Source organism: Lytechinus pictus, chromosome 2 (assembly GCF_037042905.1).
Source record: "Lytechinus pictus isolate F3 Inbred chromosome 2, Lp3.0, whole genome shotgun sequence".
Lineage (NCBI taxonomy): Eukaryota > Metazoa > Echinodermata > Echinoidea > Temnopleuroida > Toxopneustidae > Lytechinus > Lytechinus pictus.
The window spans coordinates 17,826,637-17,851,362 of NC_087246.1; the positions used below are offsets into that span (position 1 = coordinate 17,826,637).

At 33.2% G+C, this 24,726-nt stretch overlaps 2 protein-coding genes across 6 annotated transcripts in view; one reads left to right on the forward strand and one right to left on the reverse strand.

Moving 5' to 3' along the window:
- Positions 1 to 9,494, forward strand: part of LOC135157117 (mitochondrial sodium/calcium exchanger protein-like) — a 28,975-nt gene extending 19,481 nt beyond the window's left edge. For 2 of the 4 annotated variants that reach the window (XM_064111666.1, XM_064111678.1), the window contains 6 exons: positions 2,557 to 2,678; positions 3,900 to 3,977; positions 4,951 to 5,026; positions 5,838 to 5,918; positions 6,576 to 6,640; positions 7,411 to 9,494. In XM_064111666.1, the coding sequence (XP_063967736.1) occupies positions 2,557 to 2,678; positions 3,900 to 3,977; positions 4,951 to 5,026; positions 5,838 to 5,918; positions 6,576 to 6,640; positions 7,411 to 7,596 (608 nt within the window). In that variant the 3' untranslated portion in view covers positions 7,597 to 9,494. The remainder of the gene's footprint in view (positions 1 to 2,556; positions 2,679 to 3,899; positions 3,978 to 4,950; positions 5,027 to 5,837; positions 5,919 to 6,575; positions 6,641 to 7,410) is intronic. The other 2 variants (XM_064111657.1, XM_064111672.1) reach the window with 2 other exon arrangements.
- Positions 9,495 to 13,617: 4,123 nt separating this feature from the next.
- LOC135157124 (uncharacterized protein CXorf65 homolog) lies at positions 13,618 to 22,779 on the reverse strand. 2 transcript variants are annotated; one of them, XM_064111688.1, is made up of 5 exons: positions 20,947 to 22,779; positions 18,062 to 18,151; positions 16,304 to 16,426; positions 15,074 to 15,151; positions 13,618 to 14,472 (listed from the first exon to the last, which is right to left on the reverse strand). In XM_064111688.1, the coding sequence occupies exons 1-5, from the start codon at positions 20,990 to 20,992 to the stop codon at positions 14,327 to 14,329; spliced, it is 483 nt and encodes a 160-aa protein (XP_063967758.1). In that variant the 5' UTR covers positions 20,993 to 22,779; the 3' UTR covers positions 13,618 to 14,326. The 2 variants fall into 2 exon arrangements, with proteins under 2 accessions (XP_063967758.1, XP_063967764.1); XM_064111694.1 differs by having other exon boundaries at positions 18,062 to 18,648; positions 18,843 to 22,069.
- Positions 22,780 to 24,726: the final 1,947 nt, after the last annotated feature.

Genomic DNA, 24,726 nt, shown 5'->3' on the forward strand with positions numbered 1-24,726 from the left:
TTATTGGCCTGGTTCCTTACATTTAGAACCAGGCCAATAATACACTGACTTCAGTAGGGTTAATTATGTATTCATGAGGTCATATCTAAGGCCCCCATGGACCGATTCCCACCAAATTTTGGTAGTGGGGTTTTTTTTTCATCAGGCTCTACCAAAATATGGTATCAAAAACGCTGAAATGCTAAAAAAGTTTTTTGTGACATTATCACTTCGATACTCTATAGTAACTCTTTATTGAAAAGCTACTTTTCTAGATTCTAATTTTCTAAGCTAATTTTAATGACTTATATGGGTTTTTTCTGGCAATCTTGCTTTTCTATTTCATTGCATATATTGTGCTGGGTAGATGCAAACATTTTTAATCTGAAATGGAAAAGAATTTTTTGAAAATCAGTGTTTTTACCAGCCTTCTTACAGAATGTTCAGTTGTTTATCAAGCCATTCCTGTAGTAATTAAATATTTATCAGATTTCAAGTTATCCACCAGGTTTCGAAAACTGTTATGAAACTTTGATAAACCATTCTTTAGATTTGATAGACATTCAGGGGTTTCACATACTTTTCTCCGGTTTCAAACTATGGAAGTGAAATTTATTTAATATAGAGATCTTGGTTTTGATGTTGAAATAGTGCTTTCAAGCACTATATAGTTCAGACCTGTGCTCTCGAGTTGATGACTACATTACTACATAATTTTACATATTTATAATATTGTTTTTAATAATCAACTCGAGCTGTAACTTTGTTATGTATAGGGATCACTAATTACAAGCCTTGCTTCTTTGGCCTCCCTAAACATTTTTACTCTGTATTGTTTTGATGTAAATGTATTGTTCTTTGAATGTTATGGTATATTTATCTTGTTTTTAAAAATGGTTGAATGAAATTAATGAAATGAAAACCAAGCATCCGGTGTCAACTTGTCATTGCACGCTGTGTTTGCATGGTAGTGCAGTACATGAAAAACAAAATTGAATACATGTGATGCATCTGAACCAATCACAATGCTTGAAAAACATCTCATATGATCCTATTTTGCCCAATCAACAATGCTTCCTCTTCACTGTGACATGAATTCTCCCAGTGATTTATAACGCTTTCGACTCTTTGTTGATAATTTTACTAATAATATCAATATCAAAACTAAGGAATCCTTTTCCTGGTAGTACATGAAATCTATTTATATAATTCAGTTTGTGTTAATAGTTAGCACATATGAAACCTAAGATAAAACTGAGAAATCCTCACGAAACCTTTGAAGGTCTATTAAAAATATAAAATAGTTTATGAATTTTGCATGATTAAATGAGAGAGCTATTAAATAGCTTGTGAAAAGGGAAGAATGGTAAATTGTCAATTCATCTATTGCCAACTTGACCACTCATCACATGGTCTACCTTCATCTAGTCTAATGCCATTCCGTCCATCAACATTTAGTCCAATAACCATTTGGTCCAATAATCACCTTTTCTAATCACCAGCGCGTTTATGACAATTTTGTCTCACAATCAATTGGCCTAATATCCATTTTTTTCATTCATTTCGCCAAATCAACACTATGGACTAATTGGCTACCGGACCAACTGCTTATTAGACGAAATGGCAATTACACCCTATGAATAGTGGATGAAGTGACGGTAGACCAAATGAAAGTAGATGAGTTGGTAATTGGATGAATTGGCATTAGTCAATTGGAGATAAACTGGAAGAATAATTAGTTAATATAGAAACTGCTTGATTCACAACTGAACATTCTATACGGAAACATGATTTTTTTTTTTAATCTTTTTTCTTAGATCAATACAACTAATACTCAAAATCAGTAACAGAGCAAAGTTCTCAGTAATAATCCTGCAGAAGAATAAACAGTTACATGTAAATGCTTGATTCACAACTGAACATTCTCTTTGGTAACAGGAAAAAAAACATTTTTTTTTTTGGAAATCTTTTTCCTTAGATCAATATATCTAATTCAGGGGCAGATCCAGGATTTTCCAAAAGGGGGGGCGCAAATTTTTCTGAGGAAAATTTTGACACGAAAAAAAAATTCAACCACAAATTGAGGATATTTCGTACCAAAAAAAAAAAGGTCTTCAATTTCAATAGAGGGTCCACACCTCTGTTTTAATGGCATTTTACATTACAAATTTTAACTTTGCTTCTCAAAAGGGGGGGGGGCCACGTGCCCCCTGTGCCCCCCCCCCTGGATCCGCGCCTGATCTAATTGTATCTACTAAACTTGAAATCAGTAACAGAGCAAGGTAGTAAGCATTTACAGTTACACTAAGGTTATTATTATTATTTGTATACCAGTATTTATTCTTTCAATAATGATAATCAAAATGTAGTGATTTTAGCACAAAAGCAAAAATTCAGTTTTTCCATAATTCTCTCTTTGATTAGTAAACTCCTTTGAAGTGCATTGTTTAGAAGACCATTCTGATTTTTCTGTAAACTGTCTATCTTTGCAGAATAGTTTTTTCATTTTGTCTCTGTTTCGTTGTCTTTCTGTCTGTCTCTCTCTCTCTCTCCTATTTCTCTCCCTCTATAATGCAGGTTTAACTAAAACCATAACTGGTGGTTTTGAAGTATGGCATCTTGTTTTATCCCTATCATTCTTGTTAGCAGTTCTTGTATTCTTGACATCTAAACCTAATAAACAACCCGTCTATCACTCGGTAAGTTACACAAACATTTGCAATTCTTTGAAACTCATCCGTTCAAAGAAGAATGGTTAAACAGTGTTGAGGGATTGGGTCACATTGTGATTTTATTTTTGAAAAGATACATGTAGTTGATGATATTTTAAAGGCAGTCTGTTTTTAGTTTTCAAAGGGAATAGATTATAATTTACTAAGATTTGATTTCTTGAAAAGTACTGGAATACTTGTTATATAACTGCATCTTTGGGGCTATCCTATCATAGACTGCCCTGTGCCTAGTCTGGGTATTGTCAGGCCAGGAAAAGTTAGACCATGTGGGATACAGAATGATGGATGGATTATACACATTGGGCCATATTCTGAAGTCAGGTTTAACTTAAACCATGGTCTAACTCTGTGCTAAAATTATGGGAAGCCAAACGTTTCAAAATTTTTATTACGTTGTATATTTCTTATGTTTACTGTGCTCTTTCCTGATTCATCGATGGTGAAGACAATCATCTATTTATACTTCCTTGACAATTATGAATGATTTGAGAGCCAAATGAGTTGAAATGTGATATCTCTACCACTAGTGATTTATGTAACAATTGGCTATCCATGCTTAAACCACAACTTTAAACCTGATTTTAAGTTAAACCCGACTTCAGAATACAGGCCAGTGATCCCATGATACCTACTGGCCGTAATCTCTTAAAACCCACATTTCTTGCCTAGCACTCGGAAGAGTGTGATACTTCCCTTACGATTGAATGTGAGAGTCTTGTAGGCACACTAACAGGGAAAGCAAGATAGTGACTTCACCGTATGAGGTAATGAGAGAAAGTACATATTGATTACATGATTTCTACATGTCTTATATCAATCGACTCTGGATGAAAGACAACACCTGTTACTGGGTTAACACACTATTCATATGCCTTATGAAAGCTAAAGTTTGAAATTCTTCATACACATGTAAGACGATGGCATATTAGAATTATTTTTAGTTCAATGAATGGCCATGTATACATTTATTGTTCACGTTGTTTCCTATTGTTGCATCATGTTTATCAAGTCTTAAAAAGAAAGTACCCATGCACATTTCAGCCAAATATGGTCAGTGAAAGTAAAGCTTACGATGACTATTCTTGTGTCCCTTGCATATTTCTTAATGATAATAAGTAATGATAAGTAAAAGATATGTATTCTAACATCATCCCCTTTGTTTTCTTTTCTTTTTTTTTTGCTGTACAGGTATTTTCCTATATTGGTTTTGTTGTAGCTGTGTTATGGATTTATTCTACAGCAAATGAAATTGTCAACATTCTCCAGGTTGGTATACAGTATTTACCTTGTATTCTTAATATATTTTCTTCATTTTAGAATCTCAAAATTTGTACAAAGTATACACCAGAGATCTGTGCCTTAAATGTCAAGTCAACCCCAACAAGAACTTGATGTGAATAAATAGAGAAAGATCAAACAAGTGTACTGCTGAAAAAAAAATCATCAAAATTGGACACAAAATAAAAGCATACATGACATTTCAAAATTTTCTTATTTAAAAAGAAAAAAGAGTTATCTGCAAAAACAGGGGTGAAATGGTGTCACACACTTGCAATTTAATTTGTATTTCACTACATGAATTATGGGATATATCAATCTTAGCAGAGTAGACAATTAGAAGCTCTTCGTTCAATCACAATATGTTGAAAAAATGGCCAATCAACATGTTCAAGGAGGAATTAAACCTTTAAGCCTCAAGAGAAAATCATGTATCACAAAATATTCAAATTAATTGTGACGTCACAATAAGTTATGCTTTTGTAACATCACAAAAGATGCGTGATTATCAAGCGCAGCCTTGAAATATGCCTATTTTTGCATGATAGCACACAATTGCATGATAATCAATTGACCTTGTGGGAGGGGCAAAATATTAATTTCATCCAATATTTTTTTTGTGAAACTCCAATTTAAAAACAAAAAAATATGGTACAATCTCCATAAGCATACACATAATTGTTGATATTGGATATCTTAATATTTTTTTCAAAGAAGATTGTTACTGACCTCCGGAAATATATTGTTGCTCTAAAAAGTGATGCCAGGGACCCATTAAACAAGGTTTACGGTAACCCTTGATCTTGGGGCTTATTTTACACTTGATTAATTGACCATTATGTGCAATCAAGGGTACAAATCAAATGAACGATCAATCGTTCAGCTTTGTGGTACTTGGATATTTGATAGGTTTGGTTGAAATAAATAATGTGTGATTTTATGTTTCTATCTTTTTTAACAGATGTTTGGTTTGGAATTCTACATCACTGATGCTATACTTGGTCTTACAGTTTTGGCTTGGGGAAACAGTATTGGAGGTATGTAAGAGTTGTCTGGAAACTCCTTGCCAAGTACAAAATATAATTCTTTCAGTGTCATTACCTTAACATTATTTGTTTTATACATGTACTCCTGTAACTCCTATGCTGTCAGTATCATATTTTTGGTTCTTCCAATTAAACATCTGTTTGCACTCTTCTACATTATCATATATACTGTACATGTATATAATTATGGTGGTGAATGTTTTACCCGACTTCTAAGAAAGCATGAATGCTTGTTTTGAAGGAACCAGAGGACCTATGGCTTAAGGTCCTCTCCAGAGATGTTATATTCTATGTGAAGAAGTTCATTTGATTGGTAGGGAATCATAGAAGGGAGACACCTTCAGTTTACAATCAATTTAGTTTATACCCGATGGCTGTTTCATTATAATTCGTCACAAAATACTCATGTTATGCATGGGCCAAACAGATTGTCTCTATCATGTATTTGAATTTTCTTGGACAGTTTTACTCTTGTGCCACAGCTTTATTGTGAATGGAACAAGACAGTTGTCATCTCAAGAATCCATCAGCAACTATGTAGATGAATAATACAAAAGTCACATACAACAACTAAAATTGATTGTTCAAAGAAATCAATGTTATCATGAAATTTAACATCAAGTCCATTCAGTAGCATATATTTTGTCAGTGTTAGTGGCAGCAGTCCACTCCCATAGACATGTATGTGTACATGCTGGATGTGCAGAGACTTACTCCATGATATAGTCTCCCCTCATTCCATGTACTAGTATTGTATTGAGTTGATAAATGTTGTTAATCTCTTGATTTTCTTGTCTTCCAGATCTTGTAGCTGATGTTTCAATGGCCAGGCAAGGCTTTCCAACCATGGGCATGTCAGCTTGTTTTGGAGGACCTATGTTCAGTATCCTTTATAAATTTGTATTTAACAGTATGTAACTATGTGACCTGCCACCTTGAATAAATACAAAATTTGGCTTTGTTTATTTTTAACTGGCTCATTAAGTACAGAATCATATTTTCAAAAAATGGTATACTAAACTTCTTATGACTGGAAAAAGGAAACACTTTTAATACCAGTAAGAAAATAATGCAGACTGGCAAGATTCCGGAATAAGGGTGTAAATAGTGGACAAACAGTGGAACCATTGTCTTTTATTTAAGTATGGTTTACTCCTAAACTTTGTTTTTAAATGGTGTTTCCATAAAGTATGTACATTTGACCCCCTACATGTGGGACATTCCTGAATGATTTGTCTCAGCTTTGTGCTTACTATTGAAAGTTTTATTTCTCTTAGAATTTCATGGATTTAATGGTTCATGAATCAAGGTGAAATATGGGGGAAAATGTGGGTCACATGTAAAGGTTGATTATTTTTGTGGAATTTAAAGAAAATTTGTCAAACTTTTGTTAAAATGTTTGATGCACTTAATCTGTTCTTATTCCCTATTGGTGATTGTTGCTTATATTTCAATGAATTCACATCCAGTGTTATAACTCATTGTGCTATATGATCTTTTTTAGAATTACCGGTAACTCCTTAACAATAGTACTGCCTAGACATGTTACTAGGTATTGGTATATCATGTACAATTGTTACTATCAGAGACGGGGGAACATTTGTAGTAAGTCATTGCCACTTCTACTTTTATATGGTCAAATTATATTTTTTAATGTTTAGTATTTTTCTATATTCTGTTATTGTACAATATCGTGGTATCAAAATTCAATTTACTTTTATCTGAAGTTGATTTAGAAATTTGTTTCTTTCTGTAAAATCCTCTTGGGGAAATTTCATGAAAACATTGACAATTTCAATTTGTCATGATACATGTGTCACCAGTTATAACTAGGAGAGGCCCGGTTTTCTTATGGGTTAACAACTTCTTTCTAAGACTTGTAAGATAGCACGTGCGATGAGATAGAATTAAAAAATATAAGGAAATATGAAACTAATGACAAATTCCAAAAGCAAGGATGAATAAGGATTGATTAGGTTTGTAGTCACTTTCAAAGAGAATTTACAGTGATTACTGCACAGTATTAATTTCACTGTTGTTGACCAATCTCTTAGAATTTGACGGAAAGGGGCGAGGTCACAGTGATGGGGCGCAACCAGGGGGGCGTTTCATGAAAGGATTTGTCGGACGTTTTATCCGACAAGTCGCATTTTATCCGACAGTTACCATAGTAACAGTACCTCTCAGCCAATCAACATCAGAGAAAGATGTCAGATCTGACAACTTGTCGGATGAAAATGTTGATGAAACACTCCCCTGGGTGCAATGCATGTTAATTGTGCACCTCTTATTCTGAGAACTGTTGCTTTATTTTAAATTCACATATGCATGATAATTGACTCAACCGCAATTCGATTTTTCTTTTTTCTTTGCAGCTAAACACCACCCATGTTCAACTGGTTCTTGCCTTAGGTTTAGCAGTTAGTCTCCTCTCATCAATGTTCATTATGGTGGCTTCTGGATTCAAAGCCTCTCGGTTTTATGGTATATACCTCTTTATCCTTTACATTGTATTCTTGGTTGTAGCTTTGTTGATAGAGGAGAGTGTAATACCTTGGTGATCTCAACACATCTATTATGCCTTGAAAATTATAGTTATTGATTAGTATTAATAATGCACAGCTGCTTACTGTACACATTGGACACAATGGACAATGGAAAGTAAAGCGAACAGGAATATTATATATCATTCTTCCTACTTTGAACATTTTGAGCAAATTTGAGTCCCAGTGCAGTAAAATAAGTCTTTTTTAAGCAATGTTGATTACAGTGAATGCATTAATGCAAATAGGTACAGATCCACAATTAAGCTCTTCAATGTGCAGTGGAAGTCAACCACCTGTTAATTTACACTTAAACATGTTTGGAACAATGGTGTTGAGTATATCATGGTCCTAAATACTGGTTGGTGTTTCATAAAGGTGCTTGTAAAGTTCTGGATGACTGGAACATGTTCTTAGGTGCTAAGTCAATTACGTAGGGATGTATCATTTAGCACAAGGAGGGGTCACCGTTCGTGCGTAGTCATTCATAACTTACACGCAGCTTTATGAAACACCCACCGGGTATCTTTGGAATGATGACAAGTCATACTCTCAAGAGATTGAAATACTTAAATCATGGATTTGATAATTTTCTCACAAACAATTATGAAATTCATGTTACTTTTTTAATGATACATCAGGGTCCCGTAACACAAAGATTATTGATAAATTGATTGTACATTGTAGTCAATTGTAGAAAAATTTTCTACGACCAAAAAAGCTTGGTGTTACATGCCCCTGGGATATGAAAGTATAACTATTTAGTATAAGATTCTTAGAATCATGGAAGTTATTTTGTTATTAGCAGTAATCTTGGAATCTCAATTACTCCAGGAATCAAGAAAATGTTATCTTTATAGACAGGTCCCTTTCATATTCTTATCGATTTTAAAGGGAATGGTATAATGAAGCACATTGACAGATGGCCCCTCAAACTGATTACATGGCAATGTATTGAACTTTTCCATTTTATATATCAATATTTCATGAATTTGTGTTATGCATATATCACATGTTTTTATATTCTATTTATAAATGCATAAAGATGCGGAAAATAATGCTCTTATTGTAAAAAGCAGGGTATTTATTGTATTGCAAATAGTGATAGGATGGTGAGAATTTTGCAGAGAGGTGCTCTGTCTCAGCAATCTAGTTTATATAAAGGAGTGTTTTGTCAAGATGTTTTTAGATTCAGAATTCAACTCTCTAGTAGTTTGTTTCAATGTTCGTTGTTGTGGCATCATGCATTGCTGCAACATTACTGACTGTACCTGCAGAGCTAGCAATATGATTATTGTTAGTGCCATAGAAATGTGCAATAGACATATTACAGTGGTATCTGGACACGTTAATGACATCATTGGCATCTGAATAGAGCATGGTTGCAATTGTGAATGAATCCAGGGGGGGGGGGGATGTTTCACAAAGAATGAAGTGTGACTTACATTACATGACTGCATATAGGTCAAATCATGCTAAGAGACTACTACTATGTATTCATCAATAACATTGCTTGTTTTGTGTCATGTCCACATCAGCATTTAAGTGTGAGTCTAAGTCATACTTTAGTCTCTGTGAAACACCCCCCCCCCCCCGGTGCTAATGATGTCATTATCCTTCTTGAGTTGCAGTATCATTGCAAACTCCCTTTTAAACATGAGAGTTGATATGAAAAGTGTTTATTAGGCAATATCATGTTAATTATTGATTTTTTTAGCAATGTATTTTACGGCAACTCATGTAGGATTATGACTTTATTGACATCTAAATTCATTAATTGTAGTTATGCCTTAACTTGGGGCAAATAAAAGTTTACATCACAGCATAGAATACCTACTGATTATCCAAGCATTGACATATACTACATAAATATGGTATAAAATTATTTGAGGGAAAGAACTCTTTTTATTATTATTATTTAATAATAATAATATAGGGTATTTATATTGCGCACATATCCACCTTGTTAGGTGCTCAAGGCGCTCCTATATTACCCGGCTAAGCTAGGCGTTCATAGCGCACACAGCTTTTTAAGGAATTACTTCCTACCGGTACCCATTTACCTCACCTGGGTAGAGTGCAGCACATTGTGGATCAGTTTCTTGCCGAAGGAAATTACGCCATGGCTGGGATTCGAACCCACGACTCTCTGTTTCAAAGTCCGAAGACTAATCCACTGGGCCACAACGCTCCACATTTGTTCGACCAATATAAAAAAGTACATACACATTACATTCTGGTCATAACATATCAATTGTGTGTTCATGATTCTTAAAATTAGTGATTTCTGAAAGCGTTAACATTTTTCTTACTCACATGGTATTAGAACACTCTTATGTAATGTAGACCCAGTTGAACATTTTGCAGTATTATTCTTTAAACTGCATTGTGTGTTGCCTGTGTAGAAAACACTTCTTAGCCTGTTTTAGACATTATATTTCAATAGATTATGACTTGTACATCTATGCAGTACTATAGTAATCTGACATATTATATATGTCATTCTTGTTATTTTGACAGGTACTTTTGAATTTAGAATTTTGCCACATATGAGGAATATATATAATTGTTATTTTTCTGCATGAAATGATCAAAATCGTTATTTAGTCATTTATAGCTGTATGTGTTGTCCTGTATCTGAATTACCTCAAGAATATACAGTATATAGTTATTATTAACGTTCTACATGAACTATTTGCCTTTTAAAATGTTCACGATTGTCAGTACTTTTATCATAATCATGTATCTTTGTGATTACAAATTTTATCATTGATTTCTACTATAAAGTAATAAAGTGTTGAAATGTATATTGTGTAATTACACTCAGTAATTGATAACATCAATTCAATTTAGATGCAATCTTTGTCATATAGATATATATAATATTGTGTAAGAGTATTATAATGTTATAAAATTTGTACGTGCTTAGCAGTATTGTATGTGAATACTTCACATAGAATTATATATGTGTAATGTGCAAAGAAAATGTATGTTGTAGAGTGTATATAATCATATTTTTTAAGATAAATGTTTTAAATGCAATCGATTCCACACAGTGTAATGTGCTAAAGGGAATAAGTGTGATAATTCACGTGCCTGCTTTTGTAAGTAACATTTCTACAGAACTATTTTCTTAGAAATTGTTTGTGTGTTTATTAAAGAACCATGTTATGTATATTAATTTAATATATACCAGGATGCAACCATGATTATCTGAATAGATCTACAGGGTACTGTCCTGGGACTCGTGAAGGAAAGGTTAACAATTAATAGTTGAATTGTGCACTTGATCAGTGGGACAATAAGTTCAATCAAGCGCAAGTGTTTCCATTTTGAAGGAAATGTCCTGAATTCTGGGATATCTAGATTATCTCATGGTACTAAATAGGTTCATTATTGCGGAATGAAATAATCGCTAGAGGGTATTCATTTGTCTCGCAATCTACTATGGTCAACAAGAAAATTCGTGATCACTCTCGCAAAAAGTGTTCACTAGCTTTCTAGGAAATTTGTGATCACTCTCGCAAAAAGTGTTCACTAGCTTACAAGTTCACGAGCTTTCGAGTGCCGCTGCAACTCTTTATCAAGTGACGAAAATTATCTGATACGGTAGTCAATTTATACCAATCCCCAGGACCGTGATTGACTACCGTATCAGATAATTTTCGTCACTTGATAAAGAGTTGCAGCGGCACTCGAAAGCTTGTGAACTTGTAAGCTAGTCCGTGAACACTTTTTGCGAGAGTGATCACAAATTTCCTAGAAAGCTAGTGAACACTTTTTGCGAGAGTGATCACGAATTTCCTTGTTGACCATAGTAGATTGCGAGACAAATGAATACCCTCTAGCGATTATCTCATGGTAGTTTGGGGGAAATTTGAATATTCCAGGAAATTCTTGGAATTCCAAAAATAAAATGTATACAATGTTTGAATGTTACAAGTTCAATATTCATGATGATATTTATAGAAATATTTGCCTCTTTATTATGTAAGTTAAACTGCTCTAAGAGACTTCTGGAAAGTGAATGCTATATACATGTAAGCAATTGAAAATATTTTCATATTACCACTTCCATGCAATGAGATGTTTAAATTATGATTATGAAAATGATATTTACCAAGTTGATCATATCATCATTATTATAAAGGGCAGTGTTATTTATATTTTTCTGTGTTGTCCTTTATTGGAGGAAAAAAATGATTTCACTGGGGTGTTAAAACCTGTTTCTCAAATTTGATAAAAATCGAGGAAAGGTAAAAAATGGGATTTTAGAGTTATAACGAATGTAGAGGGCAGCAAAACTTTGCAGTATTACTATACAGCAAAGTGTTGCTGAACGCTGCGTCTGTTTTGTATCAACCTTGCTTTGCCTAAAAAGGGAACTCTTCAGAAAAGGTGCTATTATGTTACTGCCCTCAACATTTAAAATTTTGAGATACAAGGTATAAACAGCGACAAATTATTGCATCGTGATTATAGTGTTTGTCCAGCAGAGGGGGTCTTTCACAAAGATTGTACTCTGACTAATAACATGGAAATAGAAATATTATCTTAATTCTTCCATGCTTTAAGTCATGCTTAAGTGCCAAAGCATACATGATATGTAACATGTGATCTCATTGATTAATTCACAGTAGAGATCGTCCAATGAGTGTGATCTGATGAATGTGGTGATTTGTTTTTTTACCACACCCACCTGGGATTTTAAGTGTGATTATAAGTCACTCTTAAATCATTGTGGGAACACCCTGGGCATATTTGTGTGTGTTTGTCTGAATGTTTTTTTTTATTGTAAAAATGTAAATCATCATCTTTGAAAATAAATTCTCACAGATGCAATATAAGCACATAATCATTCGTGTTCATGAAGTATGTTGTTGTTATTAACTCAATAATTCAATTTCAGTGGAATTGAGGCTGATGAAATATTACATTTCTTATACTTGAAATCTTGTTAAGATAAATTGAACGTGAATAAGCTATGAGATTGTAGTTTGGCCCACCAATTACTTGGAGCCTGTTACACAAATCTTAGAAATCAATGTAGAATAATATCTTTATGATTGATTGCATGCATAGTTCACTACGTACAATCAATCCTGAAAATCGAGCATATGATCAATCAGCAGCCTCTGTGTTCCGGAACCAAATTGAAAATTATGATTTTTTGCTGACCTCACAACACTGTTCAAAATGTTTAATTATGTCAGACAGGAATGTGCATTGCATGGTGTACTATTATGGGTAAAATATTGTGTGTTTTTTTTTGGGGGGGAGGAGGGGGTTATGTAAATTTTTCCTGAGAACAAGTAATGTCCTTTCTTTTATTTGGTAATGTTGTTCCAGGCTTCTAGGAAGTTACTACCTGTATATTTTATGCAAGGAGATAGGGCAGACTTTCTCTCTTGGTTGTACCGTTTTTCCTCGGTTTGCATGCAAGCATGCTTCAGATGTAATTGCATCTAAAAAAATATATATATATTATACAACAGACTCCTGGGGCCCGTTTCAATACTTTATTATTTGGATAACTTTGCCATTTACATGCAGTAATATCTTATAAACCTTGTTTCTGATTGGCTGTTTAGTTATGTTTCCATGGTATCTACCATTGGTGGCATTGTTACCATTGATTGTAAGTTATTCAACATTACATTGGAATGAATGGAGAGTTTAAGTACAAGGTTGTTACGTAAAGATTTGAAAAAGTTATTAAAAAAATTAAAAAGGTGAAGGAAATGACAGTTGGATTGAGAAACAGCATGTGGCTATTCAAAACCTACTTTTTCATTGCATATTCTAATAAAAGTTTACCCAAATTGTGCAACAGAAACAGATCTCTCTACCACCCCCCCCCCCCCCTCCGAAGAAATAATCGACATGATCAGCTCTTGGTTGATTCATTTGCTGGTTTACATAATATTCTTACATATGATAGGTATTCTTGGCTCTGAAAAAAATACCCTATGCCCACATTACTAGTCAAAGTGGTCACAAGAGGCAATGAAAGTTAACAAAAAGAAGACAGTTAACAAATTGTTCTACACATCTCATTTATTTTCATATTCATTATGTACACAATGTGTTGGGTAATTCAGTAACTTAAAAAAAAACTAAAGTTCTACAGTCCTACAGGCTCATATCAGAGCCATTGGTCCCATGGTCTAATTCCCAGATTGTTGAAGATTACTTTGGGGCTTAAACTCATTTTGCTCTACAAACACTGTATAATTATACTTTATGAATATTTACCATTTGGACAAATTTTTGACAAATTTTAGCCTATTGATAATTGAGATTTTGCCTATGGTAACATAAATCAAATTTCTCACAACAAACTACCTTTCCCATAATGTCTTCATTTCGTTTAAACCTATTACATGTTCTAATTAGAATATTGAGTGAGTGCTATAATAACTCACTGTTATTTTAAGTATGTGCCTAAAAGTACAATATTAGTGGCATGTAGACCAAATTGTCCTGAGATGAAGTGGGAGTAGACCATATGAGATTTGGCTAATTAAGCATACATTAGACAAACGGAAAAAGACAAAGTTACAATATACTAATAAATACTATATGCGGAAACGCGAGCGCACGTCATCTTCCTTGCTTCCTAGACATTGTTCAGACGTTAAAGCAATGGTTATTATGAACAGGACTACTCGCATGCTGGCAGTCAACATTTTACTCCATATAGATAAAGTTCTTTCAATTGGTATAATGATCTTGTTGTTCATCATCATCATCTCTTTCCCTTGCCAGATGCATTCCTGGGCGACTTGCCCAAGCTGAGGGTCGATTTGGTTTTGTTGAGTTTCTTGCGGACATTGGTCCACGATTCCCGCCCCTTGGGCATAGAGGGTGGGCGAGATAAGTCTTTCAAACGACCTGTCGGAGAAGAGAAAATGGGAAACAGTCTTCGAATTAAGTATTTTCTAATTCAAGTATCTGAATATTATCTAGAATTAAGTAAGATGGTGAAAATTGAATAGGAAGTGATAAGTCAATTATTGTACCACAAAGATGTATTTGTATTTTCGAATTTATTCCAAGGGCAATGAATTGGTAAATACATGCATATACAATGGCCTTTGTATTTGAATGGCCTGTAATATATTATATTTGATATCAATTAAATCTTTGCACTTCTTCATTGAATAGACTATCAAAGGTGATATATAACAGTCTAGTAAAATAAGCAAACATATACACGTATTCTAAATTCTGATTTAAATCACCTAGAAGGGTCTACGTCTGAGCTACTTGAGGGTTTGCCCACGTGATTGCTGTTTTATTTTTTTTCTGAAGTCTTTATGGTTTCCCTTTTAATAGTTTGTTCCAATACACTGAATCATATTTTGGTATAAGTTCCAAATAGGGATGTACCTTTTGAATGAGGAGTCCCCTACCGCTAGCCTTGGGCTTCAAGTTAATTCTATTTTGAGAATAATACTATTCTGCAAAGAGAAAATCAATAAAAATAACTTACTTTGCAGCTCTGGACAGGTTTCTTCAGGGTTACTGATCAGGAGTGAGTATATCGTGGGCTCCCTTTCCGTTGCCCCTTCTGTGAAAAAAAAATATAATGATTTGAATAAGTTAAGTTTGTTAAGCAAATATATGTAATCACATGCAAAATTTCCATCACTTTGAGTGAAGATTATGGCAAAACAACACTATATTACGGGATTAAAGGGATTAACTTTTGACCAATCATAAAGCAAGATTCTTAGTATGTGGAATCTTCAGAATAATTGCCCTTTTTAAGTGATTCGAAAATGTTTTTTTTTAATTGTGGGATGGACTTGTATATATATATAGGCCAAAAAGTCAAAAGACCAAAAGTTTACATACACCCATGGAATTCAGTGAAATTTGTTCGCTTGTCAAACATTGTAGAATTTACTATAAAGTTCAGAAATATGAATACTACCATGATGAATTTGGTGTTAAATTAAGCTCTTTTACATGATTGGGATGGGATTAAAGTATATTTCAGGTGAAATTTTCTTTGACGGAATAAAATGATATTCTATTGTTTGTCATTATATTTTCAAACATCGTTTCATAGAAATATATAAATTCAAATCTATGATTTGTATTACATTTCTATCATGATATGTCACCACTGAACAAAAAAGTGTAATCTGAAATGTTTGTGTTGAGAAGTAACTAGCACTAATGTGAAAAGTTTTTGTCAAGCTTTTATTTTTAATTTGTCTAAAATATGAAGATTTTTTGGGGAAAATGACACCTTAATATTTTTCAGCTCTTGATGACAAAGCAATGTGATGAAGGGGCATAACATTCATTTGTTTGATATCAAATTCGTCATGATATTTCATAAAATATTTCATAAGATACAGTAAATTTTCATGATGTTTGGCAAGTGTAATCTTTTGTTTGAATTTCCTGGGTGTATGTAAACATATATATATATATATATATATATATATTACATGTTTCATTTCGATTAAAATTCTCATTTCAAATATGTTTGAAAAACTTTGATAATAGAAGTTTTATTCAAAATTATGGAGTTCTTGCAGCAGTATCGGTTGACTGGACGATTAAGGTGTGACTTAAACTACTGGAACCATCCCCTTATTTTTTTTCAACACCTGGTTAAATTTTTTCAAATTGCTCTGAATCTTCCTCTTAATATTTTCTCCTTACTTAATATTGTTCTTCTTACTCTAATTATTTAGGGAAGACTTACTTTCTACTTTGATCAACCAGTATGTCTCACGACCTTCCAAGAAACTATTTGCATAGGATTGGAGATTGTCTGCCGAGTGAAGGTTCTTCACATTACCGGATCCATCAGAGAGATCTAGAGTAGCTGTTTGAAAAATAATAGACAATTTCGTAATTGTTAATTTTGTATTACTAGTATCTAAATTTCATTCCCGGCATACTAAAGACATTGCATTGAATTGCAGAATAAATGGAGCTTGATTTGCGTGAATTAAAAAATAATACATATTACTAAAGAAAAGAAATGCAAGGGACTAAACACCAAAAGAAAAGTTATTGTGATTTGACCTTTATATCTTGTCTTCTTGATGTACTCAGAATTTATTCGGAATGAAATCTTCAAACGTTCAGAAGCAAAAGCCAGTGGTGATTTGCTTAGAATTTGTATTGAAACAAAATTAGATTTTTATTTTTAAAAGATCATAAATTTTGCTCGCCCACAACTATTTAGGTATTTCCCCCGTACACCATTCTTCGCCCAATGTTACTGAAGTTCTTACTCTTTTCATTTTAAGATTTCGATTTTGAAAAAAAATGAGACACTTCATTGTACCTTCATGATTCAGGAGGAAAAACTGACTCGGATGAAATTCTGAAAACCGACATTTGCTTCATGAAACAGTGCATTCAGTTATGTCATTTTTAAAATTTATTCTTTGTATTTTTATGGGAGTGGTGAACCTAGATTAATAGTCAATGGTGGATTTTATCAATATAGAAAAGAAATTGATTAATGTTCAGTTTCTCTTCATGAAAAGTACATAATACATACAGTTAGTATACTGTACACTATTTCAAGCCACGATTCCAAGTCTCCTTTCATTGAGAGCGCGATGGGCCTTTATTATTATTATTATCAATTTAAAACATGACGTGGACTCCAGAGAAAGACACATCGAGAATTATTCAGCTAACACCTGCTGAGTGGTGTTTTATAGGAGGCAATATTAATTAAAAATCTTTAGGTTCGGCCATGTCTACCCAAACCACATTGCTTGATTGATAATGTGAAGTGAAGTATACGTTAATTATGAACGCCCGTCTGGAGGCGTCTATATGATGAAAGGAAAAGATATTCATTAAAATACTTGAATGTGATTTCAAATATCCCCTGCACAACTTATAAAGAATGTATATATCTCTCTTGGTAATTCACAGCTTGAAGAGGGGAATATTATGGGGAAGCATAAACCAGACATAAGGCATGTGAGGGATGCATCACTCCAATTCTTTTCTGTGAAAACGAACATCAAGAAAACATGACATCATAATATTATGGCAGTATGATAAACATGATGAATTATTATAAAATTAGAGTAATATCATCAACTTAAGATGTAACAGTATCGCATAATTAGTGTTACCGTTTCAGTGATTCCCGTTACGATACCCCCCCCCCAAAAAAAAAAAAATCAACAATTATTTAATTAACTAATTGATACATAAATAAATGAATAAATAAAAAATAAAAATAAAAAAACAATGGATGGATGTATGGATGGAAAGATAGATAGATAGATAAAAAAGAATAAAATGAAGAAGTAAGATATGAAAGAAAAGGGAGAACGAATATCGAAGAGTATGAATCGTAAATGAATTGATCGTGAACTATCAGATTCACAGGTCAACTAAATTGCCCCTCCCCTATCCTATTTCATAGCATACGACCGCCCCTGGCCACACCCAAATTGTAATCAGGTCACTAATTGTTTGCACTCACCTCCGTCGTCCGATGAGTGACATTGTTTACGTATACTCTCTAGCAAATTCATACTGGTGCAATATGGATTAAATAATCTCTGCTGGTTATCTGAAAAAAAAATTAATAGAAACATCCTGATCATGAACTTCCTTCTCTTCATGCGCGTTGATTTTGTAAATGTTTTTTTTTCATCTCCCGAAGGCTACTGTACAAATTTCTAAAATTGAGAGGAATATAGGCCTAATGTGCCCCCCTCCCTTACCGGAGTCGCCTCAATGGTTCTCTTCGATCAGACAGGGGCATTATGAGTAAAATATTAGAGTGCTGAGAAGTACTGGACAAAGTTTGCGATTTTTAGAAAATTACCAACAACCATATTACTTGTTCTTTGCAGAAACGATCGAGGAACCATTAATTAAATATCACCCAATATAATTTTTATTGTCAGCAACAGCACAATTCGAATTTTGACTCTGTTTTCATAATTAAAAATATAGATAATGAAGAGATAAAGAAGGGAATTTAGCCAGATTTAATATGTACAATTTAGATGATTAGGGGCAGGTGCTTTTATATCATGATGGATATGATATATCGTTAATGCACTGTACACAAACCGTTGTTGCAGACAATTATGATACTGTCCTTTTTTATTTTTTAAAGTACCAAATAAAATGTTAATGATAACTAAATAATTTTCTAAATATTAACAGTTGTATAACTAAGTTTTAATACCTTTCATAATTCAATAGCGTTTTATTTTTAATATTCTAATTCATAATTAGCAAGTAAATCGCACAAACACCTATTCGATACTTTGTCAACTTTTTCTGAGTAACAGTATAGCTGGTTTGTTCAAGTTCTTACGGCAGTCGTATTAACAAGTTCACTGCTTGGTCCTCTCCTGTCCCCTTACGTATTATTCAAGTACTTCGAGTGAGTGCTATCCTAACTCGTACAAACTAACATTCTTTCACAAGGCACTGCCAATCTTCCAATGCAAATAATGGATCGTTTCACTGTAAAACAGTGGGTACAAAATGGCATCTTAAAATAGACAAATAAAAGAAATAGAACACCTAGTTTTTCTTTAGTGTATTGGTTCAATGATTCTGCTTTTATTTATAAATGTGGATTGTATTTGCAAGACACTGCCAAAAAGTTGGGCATATCCTTTTTTAATTGGTTTGGCAAGCTTTTTTTATGAATTCATAGTCAATTAACATGATTAAGTTCAATGATTGGATGATTTAAGTTTAGTACACCTCTCCATAATATATGCTGTATGCAAAATTTAATATTTTCCCCCTAAATCTGTCAAGTTGCAGCTTGCCTCCATCTTCGCAATGTATATGACACAACATGTATTTTGAGTTCATAAACAGACACATCTTTGGAGGTAATATCAAATAATATAAAATGGAGAAAATGAATTTTATGAACAAACATATTGATAGTTGTAAACTAATAGCATTTTAAAGAAATGTTGCAAATAATGAGGATCGCGTCATCATTAACTTCACTTTTTGTATTCTTAGAACTCTCTACCGCGCATATTTCTCAATAATAATCGAATTTTTAATTGCATTTTTCAAATAGATGAATCGGGGTGTTGTAAGATGGGGAGTTATCAAACTTCATGCGAAATAGAATGTACGTATATGACTGCATCTGATGTCATTAAAGGTTGTCAAATATGAACGAAATCTACATACAGTATAGTTTATTTGAACAGAAGTAAATTCTTGCACGTAAATCTAATCATATGATCTCTATGCCGGGTCATAAGGCTATCACTTTTATATTCCAATTAAAGTAATAACGTATATCAATATTTGCACACTAGATAATGGGTATATGGCAACGGGTTATAATGAACCACTGATGACAATGACTGAGGAAATTCTTTTAAGTGACAGTTAATGCTTTGAAGGAAAGATAAGGGATGGTTTTAATTCAATAGTGAAATATATTATCTATCACGTGTAAAAATCAATGTGAAAAATAGATTTCTTACACCTCTTATAATTTTAACCAATAGCACTATTATTTCTTATAAACCTTGTAGATTAGGCAACGACTCAAGAGGGTTTATAGCTATAGCCATGTTAACCGGTGTATTACATCGATAATTTGAATTGTTATCAAGATAATGAAAAACGTTTTAACGACAGTTTTAAATCGATTTACCCGCTCTCACTTTGTTCAACAAACGAATGAATAAAAGAAGAAAATAACACTAAAATTTCCATTTAAAAAAAATATCTTGATTCCGGTTATTCCGTTTAAAAGAAGGCTTAGTTTTTATTTCAATGTTTAGCTGTTATTATTTTGGATTTGTTATTGCAGAATCATATGCCTATACATCTTTTTTCCCTTCGTATGTTCAACTTTGTTTCGTAGTAATGCTCTATACGCTTGTTAATTATAATAATGTTTGATTAGATTAGCTTCTCATTTTCAATCCTCTTTTTTTTTCTCATAATAAATCTTGCATTACTTATACCACTTTGTTTTGTTATTCATAGTTATTCTTAGATAGGTTATATCATTTTTATGAAAGATCGACGACACTCTAGCTCCTTTTGTATTGCAATTTAAAAGTCTAATTTTCCTAAGTGTAGAAATCACTTATTTTAATTACTTTAAGTGTAGAAATCAGTTATTTTAATGACTCGCTCCTGTATTGAATGTTAACGGTTAAAGAGTTAATTAGGCTATGATAATATTTTCTAAATGTCATAAGAACATTGCAAGATCTACCGACGACATGTTAAAGTAAATATTCAACTATAGACTCTGATAAAATAATGGTGGTGTGTAATCGTGTTTGGCTAGACAGTGTATCAAATCAATTAAAGCTATTACGTAATTCCAAAGTATTTCAATTAAGATCCACTTACCTCCGTATTTTACCGTTATGAATACCATTGTCCTTTGGTGACACATTCAAATTATATCCAAAATGTAAGTTGACACACAATCACTGTAAAATGATTAAGAATTCGTAAAGAAGTGTATGTATGCCTACTAATGTAACATTTCCCTGAAGATCATGACAATTCCTTGACGAGTAAGCCTATAAAGTCTTATCATCAATTTTATAAATCCTTGATATATTATTGCAAAAGGTACATAGTCAAATTCTCATTGTTTACAAACTGTTTAGGATGACCACAAGTATATGATTGCGAATCAAGAGAGAGAGAGAGAGATCTCCAGATGTCACCTGCAAAAATCTGAGTAGCATAAATGAAGTAATTGTGAAATATACAGTCATGTATATTACATATTAATCTAGAAGTCATCAAACTTGAAGAGCTTCCTAATACGGATATAATCTACTGATAGGAGTTCACAAGCGACACAATTTCTCCGAACGGGTTCCTTCTCAATGCCAATCAATCAAATGTTTACCACCATTCAATTATCATGATCAGACAACAATGATGCTGCCAATGTTTTATGATTATGGCAAGGTTGTGTTACTAGTGACTAACTATTCTTCCAAACCGCGCATTCTTTATTCCTCAAATATGTCATGGACCATATCGACCTGAGTTCTATACGAACCCTGCAAAGTCAAGAAAATACGTCTCGGGTTGTCAGCAAACGTTAGCTGTCATCACAATCTTACGACGTTTTAATCACTGGTCCATCAGCTTAAGTAAAGATCTAGGATCTCAAAATGATGGCTAATAAGCTTATATTTGATTCCCATCTATAGCCATGATAGTAAGCTGTTAATTGACTCCAGTCTAGTTAATATAATACAGGTAGAAGTCCGCTTTCAAATATGCCTTCACAGAGTTACAATCGAACTCATGTTGCTTGCAAATACGAGAATAGGATAATGTAAACTCTAAACAGAGAGTTAGCTGATGAACTATAAATATCCATCCAACCTTTGACTTTGCCGTCCGTCCATTAGAAGGGACTTCACACCAGCTTGAAGTAACGTTAGTTGTTTAATTTGTTTCTACATACATGAAGCGACTCGATCCTTGAAGAGCCACTTACGTAAATGAAATAGAGCAAATAAAGAGAAAAGCGTGGGATTTCCGACCGGCAGGGCAAAGAAAATCGATAAAAATCAAGCATTCGTGACAATTCACTTGTCAATGTAAGACATCATATACGTGACTGGATGGCTACAATCGTTGTCACGACATTATTGGCTAATAAAGTCATCTGCATTTAAAGATACAGCACGTTACTCAGGGGCGACTCCCAGATTTTTAGATGGAAAGGAGGGGGGGGGGGGGGTCGGTAAGGAGATTAAAATCTGAAGGAGCAAGTAGTTTTTGCAAGTGGGAGCAAAGAAAAAGTATTTACGGAGACAGCCTTGTTACTATTATCTATTTATAAATTATTGTGTTATTGTCAAAATTGACTAGAAAATACTCAGACTGACTACTGTATAGCAACCAACTCACCCTTTCATCCAGTCGTCTTTAACGAGTGCTTTTATATTCATTTTATCATTCATTTTTGTTTAACAAGTCCACACATATTTATGCGCATAGGATTTCCATTTATTTGAATGCAGGATGAAAGAGCACTATGTTGATAAATGCCTTGCTCACAGGCATAGGGGCGTAAGTGCCGTGTCCGGGGTCGCCCCTGTCGTTCATGTGTCTCATCTATGACGCCTTATAGACCACTCGATCGGCTACGGCACCGCCACCATGGACCCTACTATGACTCCACAGAGAAGAGTGACCCCACCCCTCTCCCTCTTTCTCCTTTTCTCTCAATTTCCCCGCCCCTGTAAGAGTTTATAGAAACGATCCAGACCAATACTATTACTATGGCTACTTCGAACAAAGGTAATCTTTATGGCTGTACGCCTCGATCTTTCTTTCATTTTTCGACAAGACATCACCTCGATCGATATGGTGAGAGAGGATGTCATATTGATCTAAATTCTATTGTTCTATTAAAACGGGAAAGAACACATACTAACCCACGTGGAATAACAACTAACTCTATCAATAAATATATGAAAAGGAGCATCGATTTTTAACTTATGTATCGATATTTGTTTTCATCTATAATAAGATATATGTAGTACACTTCACCATGCATTAATAAAAATACAAATTTTGATTTTTTTTTCGGGGGAGGGAGAGATTCTGGTTGGAAATCATTTAAAAAAATGATAAAGCGTCTGTTTATTACCCTATTATGAGCGCTATTTAAACTTAAGCTAATATTGTAATTTATCATCTTCATTTGACAAAGATTAGTTGTATTGTTATTATCATCATCATCAGCGAGTTTTGACTCTTGTAAACCATACTTTCTTAATTAGAAATATGAATCGAGTTGACGTAATGGAGACAACTCTGTTTTCAGCCCCTGTTAAATAAAAAAATGCTTATTGCCCTCATAAATAAACTCCCAAATTTACAGCTGTTCACATTAATCCACTTGGTATCGTCAGTAATTATAACTATTACAAGTCAACTATTTTCATCATAATTCTTATTGTTATCATCACAATTATTCCAATCGCTGTTATCATAATTATTAATCTTTTGGTCTTTTTAAAATGACTTTATAACATTATGACAGATTTTGACATGATATTCTACAAACAATACCATATTTCACCTTTCCTTCCCCTTTTCTTTCCTTTTCTTTTCTAAGTTTTTATTTGGTCGTTAAAATTTTGGAGAGGTTGGAGCCCCCAGCTCCCACTGTACGCTAGTGGTAGCAGTATAGTGGATTTGTTGTTAATCATTGTTAGTATCATTATCATCATTATAATCATCATCATTATTAATACTGTTAATGTGATCATATTTTTTTTCATCGTAAACAAAAATGTATGTAAAATAATGACGACAATAAAATCAAACAGGCAGATACGTACATGGAGCATTATGATTCACGTTTCAATATGTCATTTAGAAAATAGATTTTGAATCTTATTTTAATTTTCCTTAGCTTTAGTTAGGCCTATATCAATCATATTCACGCGATCTTTGGGCATATGCTCAGATGCATACATAAACATAAGAATCATATCGCAGTATATTACTTTGTATACAGTGACCGATTAAAAATGAAGGATAGTAATAATCTGATGAAATTCACTCTGCTTGGTCAGCTGGTCAATATAAATCACCGGATGTTGTAGCTTAGATTAAGAAACACTTGTCCTTGGTTATCCTAATTTTCTTGAATAGTATGTATATACATTTCCCATTTACAATCAATTTTAGAATCAACAATATAGGACAGGACATTAATTTTGAAAATACATAGAATAAACATTGATGAGAAATTTTCAATATCATCATGATAATCAGAAAATCATTTTAAAAAACAATCATTAATTAGGTTTTCTTTTCCGATTTCGTATTCTTAATCTCAACCCAGAAAAATGATTGTCCTGTCATGTTTTAGGTCATCCTTTTTTTGCAGTCTTCTCTCTAAATCTCGTGGTCATCAATATTAGGTTCATTATATAAATATGCTTAAGCTATACATGTCTGTCATACAATTGATGAGCATTTGGACTGATGAAACATTGCCCAACTGGTTAGAAAGAAAAAAAAGTAAGTAGAACAAAGTTTTTCTTTAACTAATCTAGTAGTCATTTGTTTTAATTCATTAGTTATATTTTTTATCTTCTCAAGTTATGCACCTGACTGAATAATTTTTTTTACATATGT

Excerpts from the sequence above, each read along its gene's own strand:
- LOC135157124 (XM_064111694.1), bottom strand. The coding sequence starts at position 18,203 with ATGAAGAGAAGGAAGTTCATGATCAGGATGTTTCTATTAATTTTTTTT. Across the intron at positions 15,152-16,303 it reads CTGGTTGATCAAAGTAGAAA|AAGGGGCAACGGAAAGGGAG; the intron begins GTAAGTCTTCCC and ends TTTTTTTCACAG. Across the intron at positions 14,473-15,073 it reads AACCTGTCCAGAGCTGCAAA|GTCGTTTGAAAGACTTATCT; the intron begins GTAAGTTATTTT and ends CTTCTCCGACAG.